General features: G+C 49.1%; 1 protein-coding gene across 1 annotated transcript in view; it reads right to left on the bottom strand.

Annotated features, from left to right (window-relative positions):
• RHPN2 (rhophilin Rho GTPase binding protein 2) overlaps positions 1–12,212 on the bottom strand; it is a 60,712-nt gene extending 48,500 nt beyond the window's left edge. The window contains exon 1 of the mRNA XM_058708234.1: positions 12,077–12,212. Coding sequence (XP_058564217.1) covers positions 12,077–12,145 — 69 coding nt within the window. The 5' untranslated portion in view covers positions 12,146–12,212. The remainder of the gene's footprint in view (positions 1–12,076) is intronic.
• Between the last annotated feature and the right edge of the window lie 6,681 nt (positions 12,213–18,893).

The raw sequence follows: 18,893 nt of genomic DNA, 5'->3' as shown, positions 1-18,893 counted from the left end.
AGGTATATTTCTAGGGCAGGTATGGCCCTAGAAACCTCTTAAAGACCTCCAGTGCACCCCAGCCCAATTATCCTCCAAGAAAGAAAGCCACTCTCTGTTCCCTGCCCCTTCTCCCCACCAGCCTTAGGCAACCACAAATCTATTTTCTGTCTGTACACATTTGCTTATTCTGGACATTTCCTACAAATGCAATTTTACAAAAATAAGGTCTTTTGGAATGGGCGTCCTTCACTTAGCATGATTTTTCAAGGTTCATCCATGTTGGAGCTTGTACCAGTACCGTATTCCTTTTTGCCCCTAACTAATCCCCCATTATATGAATATACCACATTAATTTATCCATTCATCACTTGACGGACATTTGGGGATGTTTTCGCTTTTTGGCTGTTATGAATAGGGCTGCTTATTTGTGTATACATTTTTATGTGGCTGTTTTTATGTTTTTCTTTCTCTTGGCTATAGACCTAGGAGGGGAACTGTTGTGTCAGTGGTTAATTTGGGGCCTACCCATTTGAGGAACAAACTATTTTCCAAAGTGGCTACACCATTGTACATTCCCACCAACAGTGGAGGAGGGTTCCAATTTCTCCATACCATCAATAATACTATTTTTCTTCTAACAATCTGTGTGATATCTCCTTATGGTTTGGATTTGCATTTCCCTGATCATTAAAAATGTCTAATGTCTTTTCATGTGCTTATTGACCATTTGTGAATCTTCCTTGGAGAAATATCAATTCAGATACTGGCCCATTTTATAAATTTTTTTTTTCAACGTTTTTTATTTATTTTTGGGACAGAGAGAGACTGAGCATGAACGGGGGAGGGGCAGAGAGAGAGGGAGACACAGAATCGGAAACAGGCTCCAGGCTCCGAGCCATCAGCCCAGAGCCTGACGCGGGGCTCGAGCTCACGGACCGCGAGATCATGACCTGGCTGAAGTTGGACGCTTAACCGACTGCGCCACCCAGGCGCCCTGATACTGGCCCATTTTAAATGGAGCTGTCTTTCTGTTGTTGAACTGAAAAGTATTATTTAAAAAAAATTTATTTTAACATTTATTTATTTTTGAGAGCCAGAGAGAAACAGAGCATGAGCAGGGGAGGGGGAGAGAGAGAGAGAGAGAGAGAGAGAGAGAGAGAGGGAGAGAGAGAGAGAGATACGGAATCCGAAGCAGGCTCCAGGCTCTGAGCTGTCAGCACAGAGTCCGACGTGGGGCTCGAACCCACAAACCGCAAGATCATGACCTGAGCTGAAGTTGGACGCTTAACCGACTAAGTCACCCAGGTGCCCTGAAAAGCATTAATCTTTGCCAAATTGCTATGCAACTTGGAACAGGTATCCTATTCTAACAATTTGCATTTATTATTGGTAAAGGCAAACTCATTTTTTTATATATTATTTATCACCTGAAATTTTTTAAAATTTATTTTGAGAGAGAGAGAGAGAGAGAGTGAGCGGGAGGGGCAAAGAGAGGGACAGAGGGAGAATTCCAAGCAGGCTCCATGCTGAGCATGGAGCCTGATGCGGGGCTTGATTCCATGACCTTAAGATCATGACCTGAGCCAAAATCAAGAGTCGGAAGCTCAAACCGACTGAGCCACCCTGGTGCCCCAAGGATTCACTCTGAAAAGTTTAAGAATTTTAACCTAACAGTGTTCTTCCCACCCCAGCTGGTAAAATCCCTGCAATCTGAGGGCTCTTTTCCTTTTAGAGGCTTATCTTTAGGTCCTGCCCACAGAGGGTGCCGTGGTTACGGCCCAGGAATGGCTGGTGGGCAGCACTCCGTGAAAAGATGCCCTTTCTCTCCAGTTGTGTCACTGCCTTTCCGCTTGGCCCCACCTCTGCCCAAGCCAGGTCTGTGGCCTCCACCCCAAGGAAGAAGGAGTTATTCAGAGCCCTAATCTCAAGGATTCCCCATATCAGTGGCCTTTGGACTAGTGGGTCAGACCCGGGTTAATTTACAATGCTTCTCCTTCCACAAGATTTCTCATTCTTACTCACTAGGATTCGAATTACACAGACATTCAGAATCTGATTTGGACTGGTCTTAAAAGTTAACATCTTTAAAACCACCCAATGATCTCTGATTCAAAATAAAAGTCAGAAAACTATCTTTTTCCAGATATAAGATTAAAAGGTCTTTACTGTTAAGCTAATGGAATATTCAAGGCCTAAACTAATGGCCCTCCTCTTTCCTTTATACTTTCTAAAATTACTATGAAGGGGTAGCTTTATCTGGATGGCTTCATCTGACTCAAAAATCACATGGTTCACCCCAAGCTGTGTTCCATTTTACAGAGAAGCTTTAGTAACGAATTCCTTTATGGACACTCCCAGAGCTAAGATAAGCTGCCATTCCAGTTCACGGATAAGAACTTTTTCCTACTCCTATACTCTACCCAACTTCTGGCTAGCCCACAGATGCGGAGTCAAGTTCCTAGATAAGAGAGAGGAATGCTTAGGATTAGATATGACTGAGTAATTAGAACCAAAATGACATTACTTCTTACTGACAGGTAGGAATGCTGGGCCAGCTGGAAACACTAGGAACACCCACAGGACTGTGGAAGCTTCTCAGAGCCCCAAGAAGCAAATCTGGGCAAGACTGCCATAAAGACCCCCCGGCATCTCCAGAAGCTGCTAGCTGTCCACTGGCCCCTTCAGCGGTTCTCTGGGGACCCACAGTCCTCGACCATGCCTCAGTTCTTGGTGGGTTCCTAACGGGATGGAGAGCTTTTGCCAAATGGAACGAAGGTTTGTGCCAGGGCCCAAGGCAGCACCTGTCACACCTGCTTAACCTGGAAACTGGGAATAGGGAGGCGGTGGGGGCAGAGAGCTGAACTGTCCTGGCCTGGAAGGTCATGGTCCACAAGTCCTACAGTGAAGTGAGTCTTTCTGCCACACAGAGTCTGTGTGTGGACATTTGCATCAATGTTAAAACGCCGGAAGACGGTCCAACAGCCAACACCCAGAAAAGCAAATACTGAGGGAGGCCTCAACTTCATCACAGGGCATGTGTCATGAGTCAGATGGCCAGTTGTGGACCGTGCTACAGCATTTGAGATCCCATAGTCCTCAGGTTTGCAGGTTAAGTGAGCTACTCAAGGCAGGGAGGGTGGGAGCCCGACTCGAGCCCACGTCCCTGCTGCCACTCCAAGATGAGCTGTGAGGCAGTCAGCAGCAGGAATGCGGGGCGATGTTGGCTGGGACAGCTTGCCTGCAAACCCCCAGACACCTCTCGCGTGCTTCCCGGCTGAGGGCTGCCCAACATCACTGTGCATACTTTGGGCGCAGTGACCGGGTCCCCCTCTCCCACCTCATAGTCCTTGACACTCAGTGCTCCCCTACCTCCTTTCCAAGGAGAAGAACACTGACCTCATGCCTGCTCAGTTGGAAACTGAAGGCCTCTGGCCCTCAGAGGGACACAGAGTGAGCACCTGACAGAGGATAATCAGAACTCATGAGGAAGACACCTTCATTTTTCCCCCACTGGCCTTTGCCACCAGCAGGGGAATGTCTCCCCCAAAATGAATACCAGTCCACGGGGAAGAGACTTGAGAAACTGCTCGTAGCAGCATCTGAGCCCTAGATCAAGCCAGGCCTGAAGCCATTCTTCTGGACTGCTCAGTTAGAGAAGCCAATGCATTCCCTTTCTTGCCTAAACCATTTTTTAAATTGAGGTATAATTTATGTATAATAAAATACATAGATTCTAAATACACAGTTCAATGAGTTTGGACGAATGTATAAACCTCTGGAATCATTACCTCAATCAAACTTTTTCAGGGCACCTGAGCGGCTCAGTCGGTTGAGCGCCCGACTTCGGCTCAGGTCATGATCCTGCAGTTCGTGAGTTCAAGCCCCACATTGGGCTCGCTGATGTCAGCACAGACCCCACTTTGGATCCTCTGTCCCCCTCTCTCTCTGCCCCTCCTCCTCTCACACTCACTCTCTCAAAAATAAATAAACATTAAAAAAAATTAGAATAGGGGCGCCTGGGTGGCTCAGTCGGTTAAGCGTCCAACTTCAGCTCAGGTCACGATCTCGCGGTCCACGAGTTCGAGCCCCGCATCGGGCTCTGGGCTAATGGCTCAGAGCCTGGAGCTTGCTTCCGATTCTGTGTCTCCTTCTCTCTCTGCCCCTCCCCCGTTCATGCTGTGTCTCTCTCTGTCTCAAAAATAAATAAACGTTAAAAAAAAAAAAATTAGAATATCTTCATCATCCCCAGGCCACCAATACTCTGCTTTCCATCACCACAGACTTTTGCTTGTTCTAGAACTTCATAGAAATGGAATCGTACAGTACACACTCTTCCGTGTCTGGCACATTGTGTTCAATATTATGCTTTGAGATCCATGCACGCTGTTGCACTTCTGGGTGGTTTGCTCCTTTTTATTGCTGAGAATTCCATTGTAGGGATGTGCCACAGTGTGTTTAGGTGCCATTTTGGATTGGATTTTTCTGGCACCTGCAACTCATTTTTCAATTAGTCCTAATTAGAATCAGTTCACGTAGAGTGAGAACTCCATTTGCCAACATCCCCCTGGCATGCCCTTTGTGAACAGTCACATCGCTCAGCTGGGAAATACGTGTTTAAAAGTGATACCCAGGCACAATTTGGAGGCACTTCATTTGGAAGAAAGGACAAGAGTACTCAACCTTTACCTACAGAGACAGACACTAGGAAAGGGAGAAAGGCCAGGTCACCAGGTCACCGGGAAGGCAGATGCAGAGAGAGGGACTGGAGCAGTCTTTCCTCCCCCGGCTGGGGTCCCACTCAGGTCAGTGCCTGGCACCTGACTCCCCTCTACCCAGAAAACCGGTATGGGCTCTTCTTCCACAGTCAAAGGTTAAGCTTATGCATGTAGATGATTTTCCAGCAAAATGAAGGCACAGTGTGAACCTGGGGTCTCCAGGTCAGGTATAAGACTGAGTAGAGGGTGACAGGGCAGGGTCTCCTAGCTAGAGCCCCTCACACAGTTCGTGAGTTCAAGACCCGTATCTTGCTGCTGTCAGTACAGAGCCAACTTTGGATGCTCTGTACAAAAGGGCGTGGGAAAGAGGGTACTTTTTGTTGCTCCTATAGCACAAAGATGTTTTCTATTTTCTCAGCCTTTCTCACTCCTTCCTGATGACGCAATCCCCCACTCAACCACCAAACTTTGGAAAACAGAATTGTTTGTTTATAAGTTAGCCAGAAGCTGTCAACCAGAAAGCACCAAAATAGCACGCAGTACCCTGCAATACACACATACATCTAATTTAACTTCTCGCCATGCTGGAGATTCAGAGCACGTTGGATGAAACAGAATCTAGCTTTTCCACATCCATTAAAATTAAAACGAAAGTCTAGCGTTTTTCAAGAGCCCTCCTGCCCTTCCAGGATCCCTGCCAGGAGCCGGGGCGGCAAATCACAGAGCACCTGCTTTTCTCCAGCATCCCCAACCATTCACATGGGGGGTGGGGAGGCCACAATATGAAATCAGCACTTAGCCATGATCCTTCACTAAAGGCTCCCTGCAGTCACTTCTACTAGTCTTTATCAACACCTCCTGCACACCACTCACAGTTACTGTGCAACCTGTTAAATGAGTAACAAAGCTTTTACCATCACCCAAATCTCCATGGATCAAATATATTTCCAGTCCCACCTGAGGACCTGCTTATTTCACCCGGTCGGATGCACTCACCCACAGCTAACAGTTCCTGTCTGCAAAGCGTGTCTGCGTGGGAGGGGGGCTGGTATGTGTGTGTGTGTGTGTGTGTGTGTGTGTGTGTGTGTGTGTGAATTTGTACATTTTTGTAATGACTTTTTTCTGCAATTACAATAATTCACATTACTTTTACAAGACATATAACAAGGGAGAAAAAGAACTTTTTTTTTTTTTTTTTTTAAAGTAGGCTCCATGACCGGCATGGAGCCCAACTCAGGGCTTGAACTCATGATCCTGAGATCGAGACCTGAGCTGAGATCAAGAGTCAGACGCTTAACTGACGGAGCCACCCAGGTGCCCCAAAAAGGAACTACTCCTCAAGTTCTCCATCACCTGCCCTTTTCTCTTCTTACAACCCAATCAAAACCTGGGACTTTCTTTTTTTTTTTTTTAACATTTTTTATTTATTTTTGGGACAGAGAGAGACAGAGCATGAACGGGGGAGGGGCAGAGAGAGAGGGAGACACAGAATCGGAAACAGGCTCCGGGCTCCGAGCCATCAGCCCAGAGCCCGACGCGGGGCTCGAACTCACGGACCGCGAGATCGTGACCTGGCTGAAGTCGGACGCTTAACCGACTGCGCCACCCAGGCGCCCCAAAACCTGGGACTTTCTAATGGCATATGGCGACACCGAACTGCGCGGGTCTGACCGGAAAGTCCAGAAAGACTCACATCTCTCCCCCCGTCCCTGGTGCTGCAGGTGGGAGACCTCGCTCCCAGCCGGCACCCCTCACTGCCCACTCGGCCAGACACCCCGTCCTGGGGCTGGGCTGCACCTGCAATCCCACCGTCCTCTGTGGCCACCTCCAATGCAGCCTGTCACGAGACTCTAGTACCTGAGCCAAAGAAGGAAGTGGTGACCGGGCTAAAACCAATGCTCAGTATGAACAGGTGGTGTCTTGGGAACCATCCAAATAGCCCCAGGAAGCAGGAGACGTTTATATTGTTACAGCTAGCTCATCATGCTGACTCTCCTCTGAGTCACCCTGAAAATTCTGTTTCTGCCAGGGGACCCCTCCTGGCCAGGATCCAGCAACGTGAAGAGGTGCTTGTCATATACAGCCTCTGGGCTGCTAGCGTGTATCAGTGTAGCCAGGCAGACGCTCACCAAGGCCATGATCAACTTGGAGCCAGTCTGGCCTTTAGGACCTGGCTCAGACCATGGTGGTGCATGGGGTGGGGCAGAGGGCAGCATCAGCAGCCTTCACACCCTTCTTCCCATCCAACGGGAGGGGGTCCAGACACCCCGGAAAGCTGGCGCTGATGAGCCTCCATGACCGACACTGAGCACGGCGGACCGGGCCTCACAGAAAGCTCCCCCGCACACATGTGTCTAACGCAGAATTACACTTCACGAAGATGAATGGTGCAGAGGAGGAACCAGGAGGAGTGTCTAGGTTAAAAAGAAAAGAAAAGAAAAGAAAAGAAAAGAAAAGAAAAGAAAAGAAAAGAAAAGAAAAGAAAAGAAAAGAAAAGAAAAGAAAAGAAAAGAATTCTTCCTTCTCTGCTGGAGCCTCAAGGGAAGCCCAGAGTAAACAGGGACCATAAATCAGGACACAGTGAACCTTGGGAGCCTGTCCAGCCTGGAGGCCTCTGTGGACAAGAAACAACTTCTCCTCCAGCTCTGGGGTAGAAACAATGGAGCTAAATTCATTTCGGGTCATTGGTGTTCCCGAAGGATGAAGAGGCAGAGATAAGGACAGACAATACAGCATTTTGTCCTGATTTTCTCCTGCCACAAGGTGCTAAGACCTTTTATGCGGGGCCCTTTCAACAGCCCTAGAGAACAGCTTTCTCTAGTTGGTCTCCAAGTGGTTTTCTCTCCTGGCCACGAAGAGGATTTCCTGTGGGTTTTAGGACGAAGGCACCCAGAGAGCTCCAGGGACAAGTGTCCCGGAAACGTACACTCCTCTGCATTAACTATAGGTCGGAACACACACTGTTCCATTCTCCCGCACACGTTCATTAAGATGAGCATGAAAATCTGGGAAAAAGAAGCTCCATTTCCACTGGTCATTCTTTTAAGAAAGCAATTTATAGCCACCGAGCTTGTGCCTCTATTTAAACATATTAACGTAAAGGAAAAACAAAAGGAAAAACCAGTGATGGGGCACGTGGGTGGCTCAGTCGGCTGGGCATCTGACTTCGGCTCAGGTCACGATCTCACAGTTTGTGAGTTCGAGCCCCGTGTCAGGCCTTGTGCTGACAGCTCAGAGCCTGGAGCCTGCTTCGGATTCTGGGTCTCCCTCTCTCTCTGCCCCTCCCCCCACTCACGCTCTCTCTCAAAAATAAACAAACATTAAAGAAATTAAAAAAAAAAAAATCAGTGAGAAGCCAGAGATGAGAGAAACAAAATGCAACGGGCCAGAAAGGATTCTGTGTTTGTTTGTTTTTAACTGGGAGCCCCCCCCCCCCCCCCCCCCCCCCGAGCTGCCAGCCCAGGAGGCCTGACCTGAGGCCAAGCTGTGTCCGCGTCCTCAGGCTTTCTGTAGAGCCAAGTCCTACATGACCCCAAGAAGATGCTGATTTACTGGGGAACCTCCCTCTCTGCCAATGATGGTCTTGTGCAGGGTCCAGGTCTTGCCGGCAGAGTGAGCTTTTTGGACAATTCATTTCCATTTTGTGTGCGAGTCACACAAAACAGAGTTGAAGCTCTGAATATGGACGCAGACTCCCCCCCAACTTTTTGCGCTCTGTTCTAAAGAAGCAGATTCCTATTCAAGCATGGCCTGAGCTATCCGGACAAAGCACCGACTCCCAGCACTGCCCGCACCCCAGGACATGAGGCCCCCTGTGAAGGGCCACGGAGTTGAGTCTGCCCCAGAATCTGACAGGGGTCAGGCTTAGAGCTGTCACTCAATAAATGCTTTTTGAATGAATGGAGCAGAATGGCATTTTCGAGAAAAAAGGGAGGGGAAAGACGATAGGATAAGGAACAGGATGAAAGAGAAGCCTGATTTTAGCAGAAATTAATTTGATCCTCTAAGTGTGCACAAAATCTCCAAAGTCCAAGAACGGGATGGGGGAGCCCACTCTGGTGGCATCTCCAGTCTCAGGGGTCCTCGCTTACTGCCCCTGGTTGGCTCATCCACCCAGTTTGTCCGGCAGCTGTGTCCCAGCCCTGCCCTGCCCCTCACCTCCTGGGACCCCTCCATAGCTTGTTCTCTTTCTCCCCTGAATCTTCAACCTGCCTTCCACCCCGAACTTCCTTACCTTCAGCTTTAAAAAGTTGAAAGACTTCCTCATTCTGAAATGAACCTGCCTTCTTGTCTCTCCTCCACCCCCCATCTCACTGCACCCATCACCTTCTCTGCCCTTCTCCCCTCTGCACCCCACCTCACTGGCTTTTGCCCCTGACTCTCTACCCACCCATTGACTAACAAGCCCCTGAATATCTAAATCCAGTATTTTCTAGTGCTCTTCTGATTTGTCAACCCCACCTCTCCATGAAAAAGAATCACTTCTCTCGGCTTCCTTAATACTGCAGCCCTTCTGGCTTGCCTCCCATCCCTCTGCCTGCCCCTAAGTGGAAGTATTACTCCTTTCTGTCTTGGGCCTTTCTCACAACACCCCAACTGCCTCCTATACTGGTGTCCCCAGAGCCCCATCTCCAGACAGGGTGTTTTCATGGCTTCCGGGTCCCTCCTCACTGGGACCACCACTTGGATATGTCATGGGGGCCTCAAATCCACCTGCCCCTATACACCAGCCTCCAAGTTCCCCCCACCTCAGTGAGGTGCCTGGCCATCCACCCAGACACCTAGGGCAGACAGCCTGCACTCGTCAGCAGCACCTTCCTCGCCATGTCCTATCCATTAGCTCTCCCCATCCCACGGACACTGCTGCTGCCCATCATTCTCACCTCCTCACTGGGATCCCTGCCTCCAGCCTGGACCCCTGGTTTAAGTTAGTGGTGCAAGCTGGTCATTAGGATGGGTGGTGAGGCTGTGTTTACACAGCACTTTATAACTGAAAAGCCAGCAGTGGTCCATCAATGGTATCAGAGCAGAAAGGGCAGAGATGTTGAAAACTTCAGGAGACTAAATCCCCAACTCCTCCCTACCTCCCCACCATTGCCTCTCCCCCATCCCCCACTCGGAGATCGCTCAGCTTTCTGGGGCACGAATCTCTCATGTCTGGTCCTTCTTGAAACACTCTGATGGGTCCCTGAGGTTCCCAGGTTCCTTAGCAGGATGCGTGACCCTGAACAGCCTGGTTCCCACTTACACCTCCACACCCTAGAGGGCTCCCTCACAAGTGCTCACAATTCCATGCCTTTGCCCTTGCTCTTCTGGCTACCTAAAGTGCTCTTCCTCCCTTTCTCACCTGTGGAACATCTACCTCTTTCATTCAGGGAGCATTCGTTTTAGGTCAAACTGGCTCCGATCACAAATTGAGAAAGGTTCACCATCAACACCTTTTATCATTCTGGTACAAAGAACATTCTTTGGGCTGGTATGATGTAGCACTACGATCATTACAAGATCTCCTTTTCTTATAGAGATGGTTCTAATTGTAAACCAGTGATTCACCTTATTTTATACCCATGATTCTCCCATTTACCACCAGAGACACTGCATCTAAAAAAACACCCAACCAGGACACCTGGCTGGTTCAGTCAGTAGAGCATGCCACGCTTGATCTCAGGGGTTGTAAGTTCGAGCCCCGTATTGGGTGTAGAGATTACTTAAAAATAGAATCTTTAAAAAATAAAATAAAATACACCCAACCTTGCATCCTTTCCTAGTTCCCCCACCAGCCATCCCCTCTCTTTCTTGTGCACATCCTTCCCTGGAACACCTGTTCTGGAAGACTTGGGAATGGAACCCTCACAGGCGTTCCACATCTCTTCTACCCCTCCCTCTGTCATCTCCCCCAAATGCTGCCGTGGGTCCAGACTCCCACCTGTTCAGAGAACAAACAATTCAGGAAAGAAATGAAGTCCCAGGAAGAGGCAGCAACTTGCTGAAGGCCACACAGGAATTTTGCCAGGGTGGCAGCCAGGTTCTGGGGCCTGAGGACCAAGATCTAGGGATTCCCAGGCTCCACCTCCTTCTGCAATTCCATGGCCTGTGATCCTCTGCCCCAAATGCCACACATAATTAGAAGTTATAATCCTGTAATTCCATGATGACATCTTTGAACTTAAATATACCTTAAAACTACTCTTTTTCTTTTTTTAATGTGAAAAGCAATTTAACCAAAAAGAATTTTTCCCACTCTATTGTCACCTGTTTCCAGTCCCCCCCCCCCGCCCACCCCCTGGGGCCACTGCTCCTCACCGAAGAGAAAAGCCCAAAGTTTGTGTCATGTGGAAGAAGATGCCAAGATCATTTACCGACTGGATCGTTAGGCTTTGAACAATTAAGCATTGACTGAGAAAGTTTCACTTCCCTATTTATAATTACACACTTTGCCTTCGGTCTTATGGGTTATAAAGAAACAATCTCTCAACCCACCGGGTCAAACCTGGCCAACCTCCGAAGGCTATTTTTAGATTCTTTGGAACCTACAAGGAGGCAGGGTGGAAAGTCTCACCGTGTCTCCGGGTTCGAAAGCATTTTCATGCCAACCTGCGGGCATCTCAGCGCCCTAGCTCTGCGAGCTGGGGTCGCTTTTGACGGACTGGGCTGCAGGGCTGTTATCCCAGGGCCAGCGGCGCGTACGGAGGGTCGCACGGAAATAACAATCTCCCGCCAAGCCAGCACTCGTAGCGGGTCTTTCCAACAATCAGATAAATACTCTTTAGCATAAAGTGAGCAGGGGCGAGGCCGCGCCCTCACGTCTGCCGCGCGCACTCCCTCCCAGGAGACTTCGGGCAGAAAGGGGGCAACGCAGAGGTCACCTCCCACCGGCAGCTCTCCCTTTCCTTCTAAAAGTCGAAGAAGCGGACACTGGAAGCGTTCTAGAGGCAGAAGGAGAACGCCAAGCCACCTGGGGTGATCTATCTCCACCCCGCCAAGCGCTCGGGTCTAAGGTGGGCTCGGGTCCCAACGTGCAGCAAGGCCGCGGACACCTCCACAACTAGGAATTGATCCCTTCCCCAGGGGCGCGGGATAGTCGGCCGAGGTGACCCGGGGCACCCCTCCGGGCCCCCAGCCTCCTCCGCCACCTGTGCGGGGCAGCCCCAGGAGCCCCTCCCCGCCCCCAGCCCCGGAAGCCACCTGCACTTGGCCGCCCGGTACACCACCGCCCGGAGCCCTCGCCCAGAGCCTCTGCCCCGCCCACCCCAGGCCGGTGCGCCCCCTCCCCCTCCTGGCCTGGTCGACCCCGGCCCCGAGCTCCCGAAGCCCCTTCCGCAGCCTGGGGGCAGAAGGTCTGGAGTCCGTAGGCTCCCCGCCCACCCGAAGCCGCCCACCTTCCGAAAGTAGCAGTCGCCCTCCTTTTCCAGCGGTTGGGGGGCCGCGGGCAGCAGCGCGTCGGTCATGCTGGCGGCGCGGGCGCGGAGCGAAGACTGAGTGAGGCACCGCAGCGCGTCGGTCTGGGAGAGCGCCCGGACACGCCCCCGCCCCGCCCGCCTGCGCTGCGGCCCCTCCAGCCCCGCCCCAGGCCAGGCCGGGAGCCCTGGAGACCAGGCCCCGCCCGCCGACACCACGCCCCCAGGCCCCGCCCCGGCTCAAGAGTGGCCTGGGGAGCCGCGCCCCAAGCACCCGAGGCTAGCCTCCGGGGCCCCGGGGCGCGTCGCTCGCTTTCTCCGAGCCTCTCGGTCCTAATCTGGGCTTCGCTGTTTGCTGTCTCAGTCCTGTGGCGCAGAGGCGGGCCGGGGGTCTCCGAGGCCGCAGCAAGGCCGGGGCTGGGGACCCGGCCCCTTTGCTGGAGCCCTGGGGGTAAACGCAGCGAGCGCGGGGGAAGTCGTGGCCCCTCCCAGAAGGACCACGGGTGCCGCGGGACAGTGACCAAACCCGACGCCACGTAGAGGGCTCGGCGAGAGTCCTGGACCCTAAGCCGAGCGGTCGGGAACAGCTTCCGGCCCGGGGAGACCCAGGCCCGAGTCGGGGACCCTGAGAGAGAGCTGGCTGCGCCCCTGCGGGCCTTAGGTGGGTGACTCAGACCTGGTGGCGTGGCGGTCAACCTAATTATTCCCCCCACCCTCGCTGCAGAGACTAGGCGGATCCGCTGAGGGTCGCGGATGGTGCTGGGGGATCCCCAGAAAGAGGTTTGTGCCATAGAGGTGGATGTCCTTGAGCACCTCTACCAGTTAAAACCTCAGTTTTCTCAGCTGCAAAATGGGGCCACATCATGCTCTCTCAAGCTGCCAGAACTACGACGAAAATGCATGTTAAAGCCATTAGCCGGGGTGTAGGGACGCGCCTAGCTTAGGAGCAAAAGGGGGGACTATTGGGACGGGGTTCACACCACCCTCTCACCACAAACCCCCTTTGACCAATAGACAGCGGGGGCGGATCCTGAGGCCCGAGCCGGAAGCCCCCCTCCCCCGGCCCGCGGGGCCACGCCCCTCCCGGCTGCTGTCCTGCTGTCCCTAACCCCCTCCCCCAACCGAGGGACAATTTTGCGCTGTCGCTGCTGCGTTTGGCTGTCGCCGTAAATGCCTCCGGTAGAACCGAACACCGTCTGCATTCAAAACAAGCTACACATTTCCTTCTCTTCAAAAAAACGTGGGGGGGGGGGGGTGGGCGGGGGCGGGAAAAATGTGTGCATATCAGGGGTTGTTCAAGAGTTTTAAAATAAATAGTGACGGGGCGCCTGGGTGGCGTAGTCGGTTAAGCGTCCGACTTCAGCCAGGTCACGATCTCGCGGTCCGTAGTTCGAGCCCCGCGTCAGGCTCTGGGCTGATGGCTCGGAGCCTGGAGCCTGTTTCCGATTCTGTGTCTCCCTCTCTCTCTGCCCCTCCCCCGTTCATGCTCTGTCTCTCTCTGTCCCAAAAATAAATAAAAAACGTTGAAAAAAAATTTAAAATAAGTAGTGACAACAATGAAGGACTAACAACCAAGTAAATGTAAAAACAAACAAACAGAAAACAACCCCCCCAAAAGACCCACCAACAAAAATACCAAAAAAAACTTCCTCATCAATGCTGCCTGCAGATTCTGAGACGAGGCACAAGAAAAAGCGTTTCCAGAGGATTGTTTTAATTCTAAGAAAGAACCCGAAGAGTCCTAACCAGCTCAGTGCTGGGACAGGTGTTTGGGAAAATCTGTGGGTGATGCAAAAACTTCCTGGCTCTCTTAAGGTCAGAAACGAGTTATGAAGCTAACATCAGCATATGTCGGTCATCCTGCAATAAATCCATCGCCCTGGAAACCTGCCACGCCCACTTTGGGAGTTGAAAACAGTCCCTCCTGTTTCAAGGATCCTAGGGTGGCAGGTTACTACTACCAGTAATGAAGTTATCAATAAGAGAACCTCTGCTCCAGCCAGAAAGTTTATAGATACTGTGTTTCATTCTCATGACCCTTCTGCAAATAAAGGGATTAAATAATCTCCATTTGCCCCAGGAGAAGACCAAGGTTCAGAGGAGTGAAGTGGGCAAGGGCACACCCCTGTTAGTGGCTGAGATCGGTTTTAGTTCAGGCCTATTGACTTCCGTCCTTCCCTAACACCTTCAGATTTTTGTCATTTTCCACCACCTTGAAGCTCCAATTGACTTTACAATTCGTCGCATGTATGGGTCACTTGCACTATTACTGACCTAATAGTCTTCCTTAAAATTCCTCACTTTGTTGAAACAAACTTTATGTTAAAAGAGAATTATGTCATAACCATAAGTGGGAAACCAACAGTACCTCACCCTATGGAGAGATACAAATAAAAGCGAACACAGTGAAAACCAAATCTGTTATTTAACATAGCCCGTCACCATTGCCTTCTTGAATTGCTTTTTTTTTTTTTTAATTTATAATGTTTATTTACTTTTGAGAGAGAGAGAGACAGAGCATGCGCAGGGCAGGGGCAGAGGGAGAAAGAGACAGAATCAGAGCAGGCTCCGAGCTGTCGGCACAGGGGCTGACACGGACCTTGAACCCGCGAACCGTGAGATCGTGACCTGAGCTGAAGTCAGATGCTTAACCGACTGAGCCACCCAGATGCCCCTACTGCTTCTTTCATTAAAAAGGGAGAACAAGAGTAAGAAACATGTTAAACACACCAGCCCACCCTCAGGCTGTCTCCTGGGGATCCTCAGAGGAAAAGGAGCACTTTCCTGTGAGTCCCAGCAGAACACATGAGCCATCTGAGTGTCACTGCTTGGGGCTGTGCACGACCAGACATCTCTACACTCTTGTGGCTTATTGCAGAAGGCCCACCAGCCTGATGCCATATCTTTGATCCCACTCTGATCAGGAAAGGAGAACTGCCGTTGCTGACCCAGCAGGAGAGTAACATCTAACCTTCTATTTGTCAACCCTACTGGTGGTGTGTGTCACATGAGCCACGGAGGAGCCCCTGGGCTCCTAACAAAAAAGCTGGGGTGGGAATTTCCCAGGTAGGCAAAAGATTAAGATCTGAACTGCAGACAGCCATTTTGTCAAGTCCTCGTCTTACCATCTGGCTGAGGCCAGTGGTTGACTGTCCAGGGACCCAGTTCCTGAAAGTAAAATGCAAATCCTACTTCCTAACACCTACCTGCTTGTTGACAAAAGGTGCATTGGCCTCTCTGACATGCATCTTCCCCAGGAGAATCCTAGGATATTTGCCCAATTAAAAGCAGAAAATACAAGGTCATCCTTAAATGATGAAAATTCATTGTAACTTATAGACCAGATTTTGCAATTTAAAAAAAAATTTTTTTTAATGTTTTTTATTTTTTATTTTTGGGACAGAGAGAGACAGAGCATGAACGGGCGGGAGAGGGGCAGAGAGAGAGGGAGACACAGAATCTGAAACAGGCTCCAGGCTCCGAGCCATCAGCCCAGAGCCCGACGCGGGGCTCGAACTCACGGACCGCGAGATCGTGACCTGGCTGAAGTCGGACGCTTAACCGACTGCGCCACCCAGGCGCCCCAAGATTTTGCAATTTTTATTTAAAAAATCTTAGAGGTGCATCTGGGTGACTCAGGCCATTAAGCATCTGACTTCGGCTCAGGTCATGATCTCATGGTCTGTGGGTTCGAGCCCTACATTGGGCTCTCTGCTGTCAGCATGGAGCCCGGCTTGGATCCTCTGAACCTCCTCTCTCTGCCCCTCCTTTCCCCTCCCCGTCTCTCACTCTCAAACATAAATTAACATTAAAAAAATAAAAATAAAGAAAAATTCTTAGAAGCCATACGGTGCCGTAGAGGTGCACCAACTATAAAGGCCACATCAGTCTTGGCAGGCTCTCCTATTGAGTCACCTCGGCCAGATCCTTTAACCCCTCATGACTTCAGTTTCCCCAGCTATATATTAGGATCTTACACATAAAGTTGTGTATTGCACACTTACTCTAGGCCAGGCACTGTGCAATGCACTCCATGTGCATGATCTCAGTTGGTCCTCCGACGACCCTATCAAGTGAGTACTTTACCATTCCCGTTTTACAGAGGAAGAGACTGAGGTTCAGAGGTCCCCAGCCCGGTAAATTAGACTGTCTGGTGTTATATCACATACAATGCTACACTATCCTGTTCCTGTGATTTAAAAGGAAAGATATTTTGGCATACTGAGAAGATATGATTATAGATAAAAACAAATAAGTGACAGAATGGCAAAACAAACAAGCAAATATTCATGATAACGGGGAGCGACCAGCATCTCAACAATGTGGGAGTATAGCTTTGGAAAACTGGCATTTTCTAAATATATCTATCTAAAGCAGATATAGGTCTAGCTTATGGTCCAGCAATTCCAACACTAGGTAGATAACTCAAAGAAATGCATGCATATGTTGTGTTCACCATAAATCATGTACAGGAATGTTCACAGCTGCACTTTTCAAAATAGTCCTTAACCAGAAACTATCCACATGCCCATCAACAGTAGAATGAACAATTGTGGCATACTCACACAATGAAAAACTTTACACAATGAAAATGAACATAGTACTATTACAAGCAACAAATACATTGTGAGCAACATATTTTGCCCCCCAAAATATCATTGAGCAAAAGAAGCCATAAAATACTGTAATTCCATTTTATGCAAAGTATAAAACAAAATCAGTCCATTCTGGGACTATTGCTTCTGGGATTCTGGAAAATTTCTATTTCTTGATCGGCTTATTGTTATATGGATGTGTTTACTTTGTGAAAATAAATAGAACTGTGTGCTTACGATTTGTGCACTTTTCATATATATATGATATTTCTTTTTTTTTTTAAGTTTATTTATTTATTTCGAGAGGGAGAGAGGCAGAGAGAAACTGAGCAGAGGAGGAGCAGAGACAGGGGGATACAGAATCCCAAGCAGGCTCCATGCTGTCAGTGCAGAGCCCAATGCTGGGCTTGAACTCACAAACCTCAAGATCATGACCTGAGCTGACATCAAGAATCAGAGGCTTAACCAACTTAGCACCCCAATGTGATATTTCAAAAAGAAAACACAATGAGAGAAGATGAATGACATTGATTCCAAAGCACATAGAGCAGGTTTCTTTGTACATCATGAGTGACCATCCTACTGCCATGAGTGACCACCACGAAGAAGAAATTACTCCATACCCAGGTGATTCAGCTCATCTTCCTATCTGCAGTTTTCCGATAAGATGCTGAGATTTGTGCCCTTTTGCATGTCTACGTAAGAAAGGAAGAGTCTGTGGTGATTAGGCTGCTACAGCTTACGTAAAACACATGCGGTCTCCAGGTTCCTGCTGCAAAGAATCAGGAGTATGAGGTTGTAAGTGACCAGGGTCACAGATGGAGTACCCAGTCATCCTGAAAATACCCAGGAGACAGCTGAGAACCACTCTTTGGGGAAGCTGCAGGAAGTTTGAAGGGCCCTTGTTCCCCTGAACCTCAGTGATCAGGAATCAGAAAGTGGTTGTTACCAAATGCTAATGATTGTCAGGAATCCAATTAAGTACAACTCTCAATAATAAGTTTATTGGGTTTTCCTTGTCTTGTTGGAAATTATAAACAGTAAGAAAATAAGCTGGTAGTTTAGAAATGAAATCATAGACCTTCGTGATTTGTCTGGGTGTGTGGATTAGCCCCCAATCTTCTTTGCTGTCGATGTCTACATTTATATGCACAAGGACAGTTGATGGGCAAATGATGACCCTGGGGCCCTTCAGGGCTTCAAGATACAAAAAGATGCCTTTCCTTTAGTACATTAGTACATACTAATACATACAAAAACCTTTAAAACCAAAACCAAGCCACTGACATAAAAATGTTTTGAAAAAAAAACCCCGGGATGCTGCTAAAAACAAAAATTCAAATGGCACAATATTGCTTACCTCTACCCTTTCTAACCTGATTTCTTTTGATCAGTGGCCACCATTGTTACTCGTGTCTTAGGGGAGTTTACTAGAAACATGTTATATGTGAATGTGTCCAGGCTGTGCATATAAGAGCCACAATAAATCCAGCTATTTATGTTTTCTTTTAATATTACTGGCAGCACTCTATGTGCTCTGTCTCACCCCTTGTTTTGCTCATTTAACAACACATGTTGGAGATCATTCCTCACCAACATTTTTTAATGCTTTATACTATTCCGTTATATAGATGGTTCCAGTCACCTATTGCTGCTAACAAACTACCACCAATATAATGGTTTAAAATAAGAACAATCATTTTATTGCTATCTCTCATGGTTCCTGGAGGTGACTAACCTCAGCCAAGAGGTCTTGCTCTGGGTCTCACATGTAGCTGCTCAGATGATTGCTGGAACTGGTGTCATTTTGGAGCTTCCCCACTCAAATATCTGGCCACTGATGCTGATTGTTAACTGGGGCCAGGCGAGGTCATATATCTACAGAAAAGCCTCTCCCTGTGGCCTGGGCTTCCTCACAGCAGGGAGGTTGGATTTACGGGGTCAGTATCCCCGGAATCTGCAGGTTTTTTAAAGCTTGGGTGTGGGGAATATAATATTATCACTTTGTAATCTTTCGGTCCGGCAGTCAGAGAGTCTAGATTCAAGGGGAGGGGGACATAGACTCTTATTGTCAATGGGAAGTGTCAAACAATTCTGTGGCTATTTTTAAAACTTGCTTAAAAAATCTTGTTTTTAAAGTCACGTACCATGATTTACTTAACTAGTTATTCATCCCTTTTATTCCCCCAAATGATTCATTCAGT

This window comes from Neofelis nebulosa, chromosome 17 (assembly GCF_028018385.1).
Source record: "Neofelis nebulosa isolate mNeoNeb1 chromosome 17, mNeoNeb1.pri, whole genome shotgun sequence".
NCBI lineage: Eukaryota > Metazoa > Chordata > Mammalia > Carnivora > Felidae > Neofelis > Neofelis nebulosa.
This window is presented reverse-complemented; position numbering and strand designations above follow the sequence as displayed.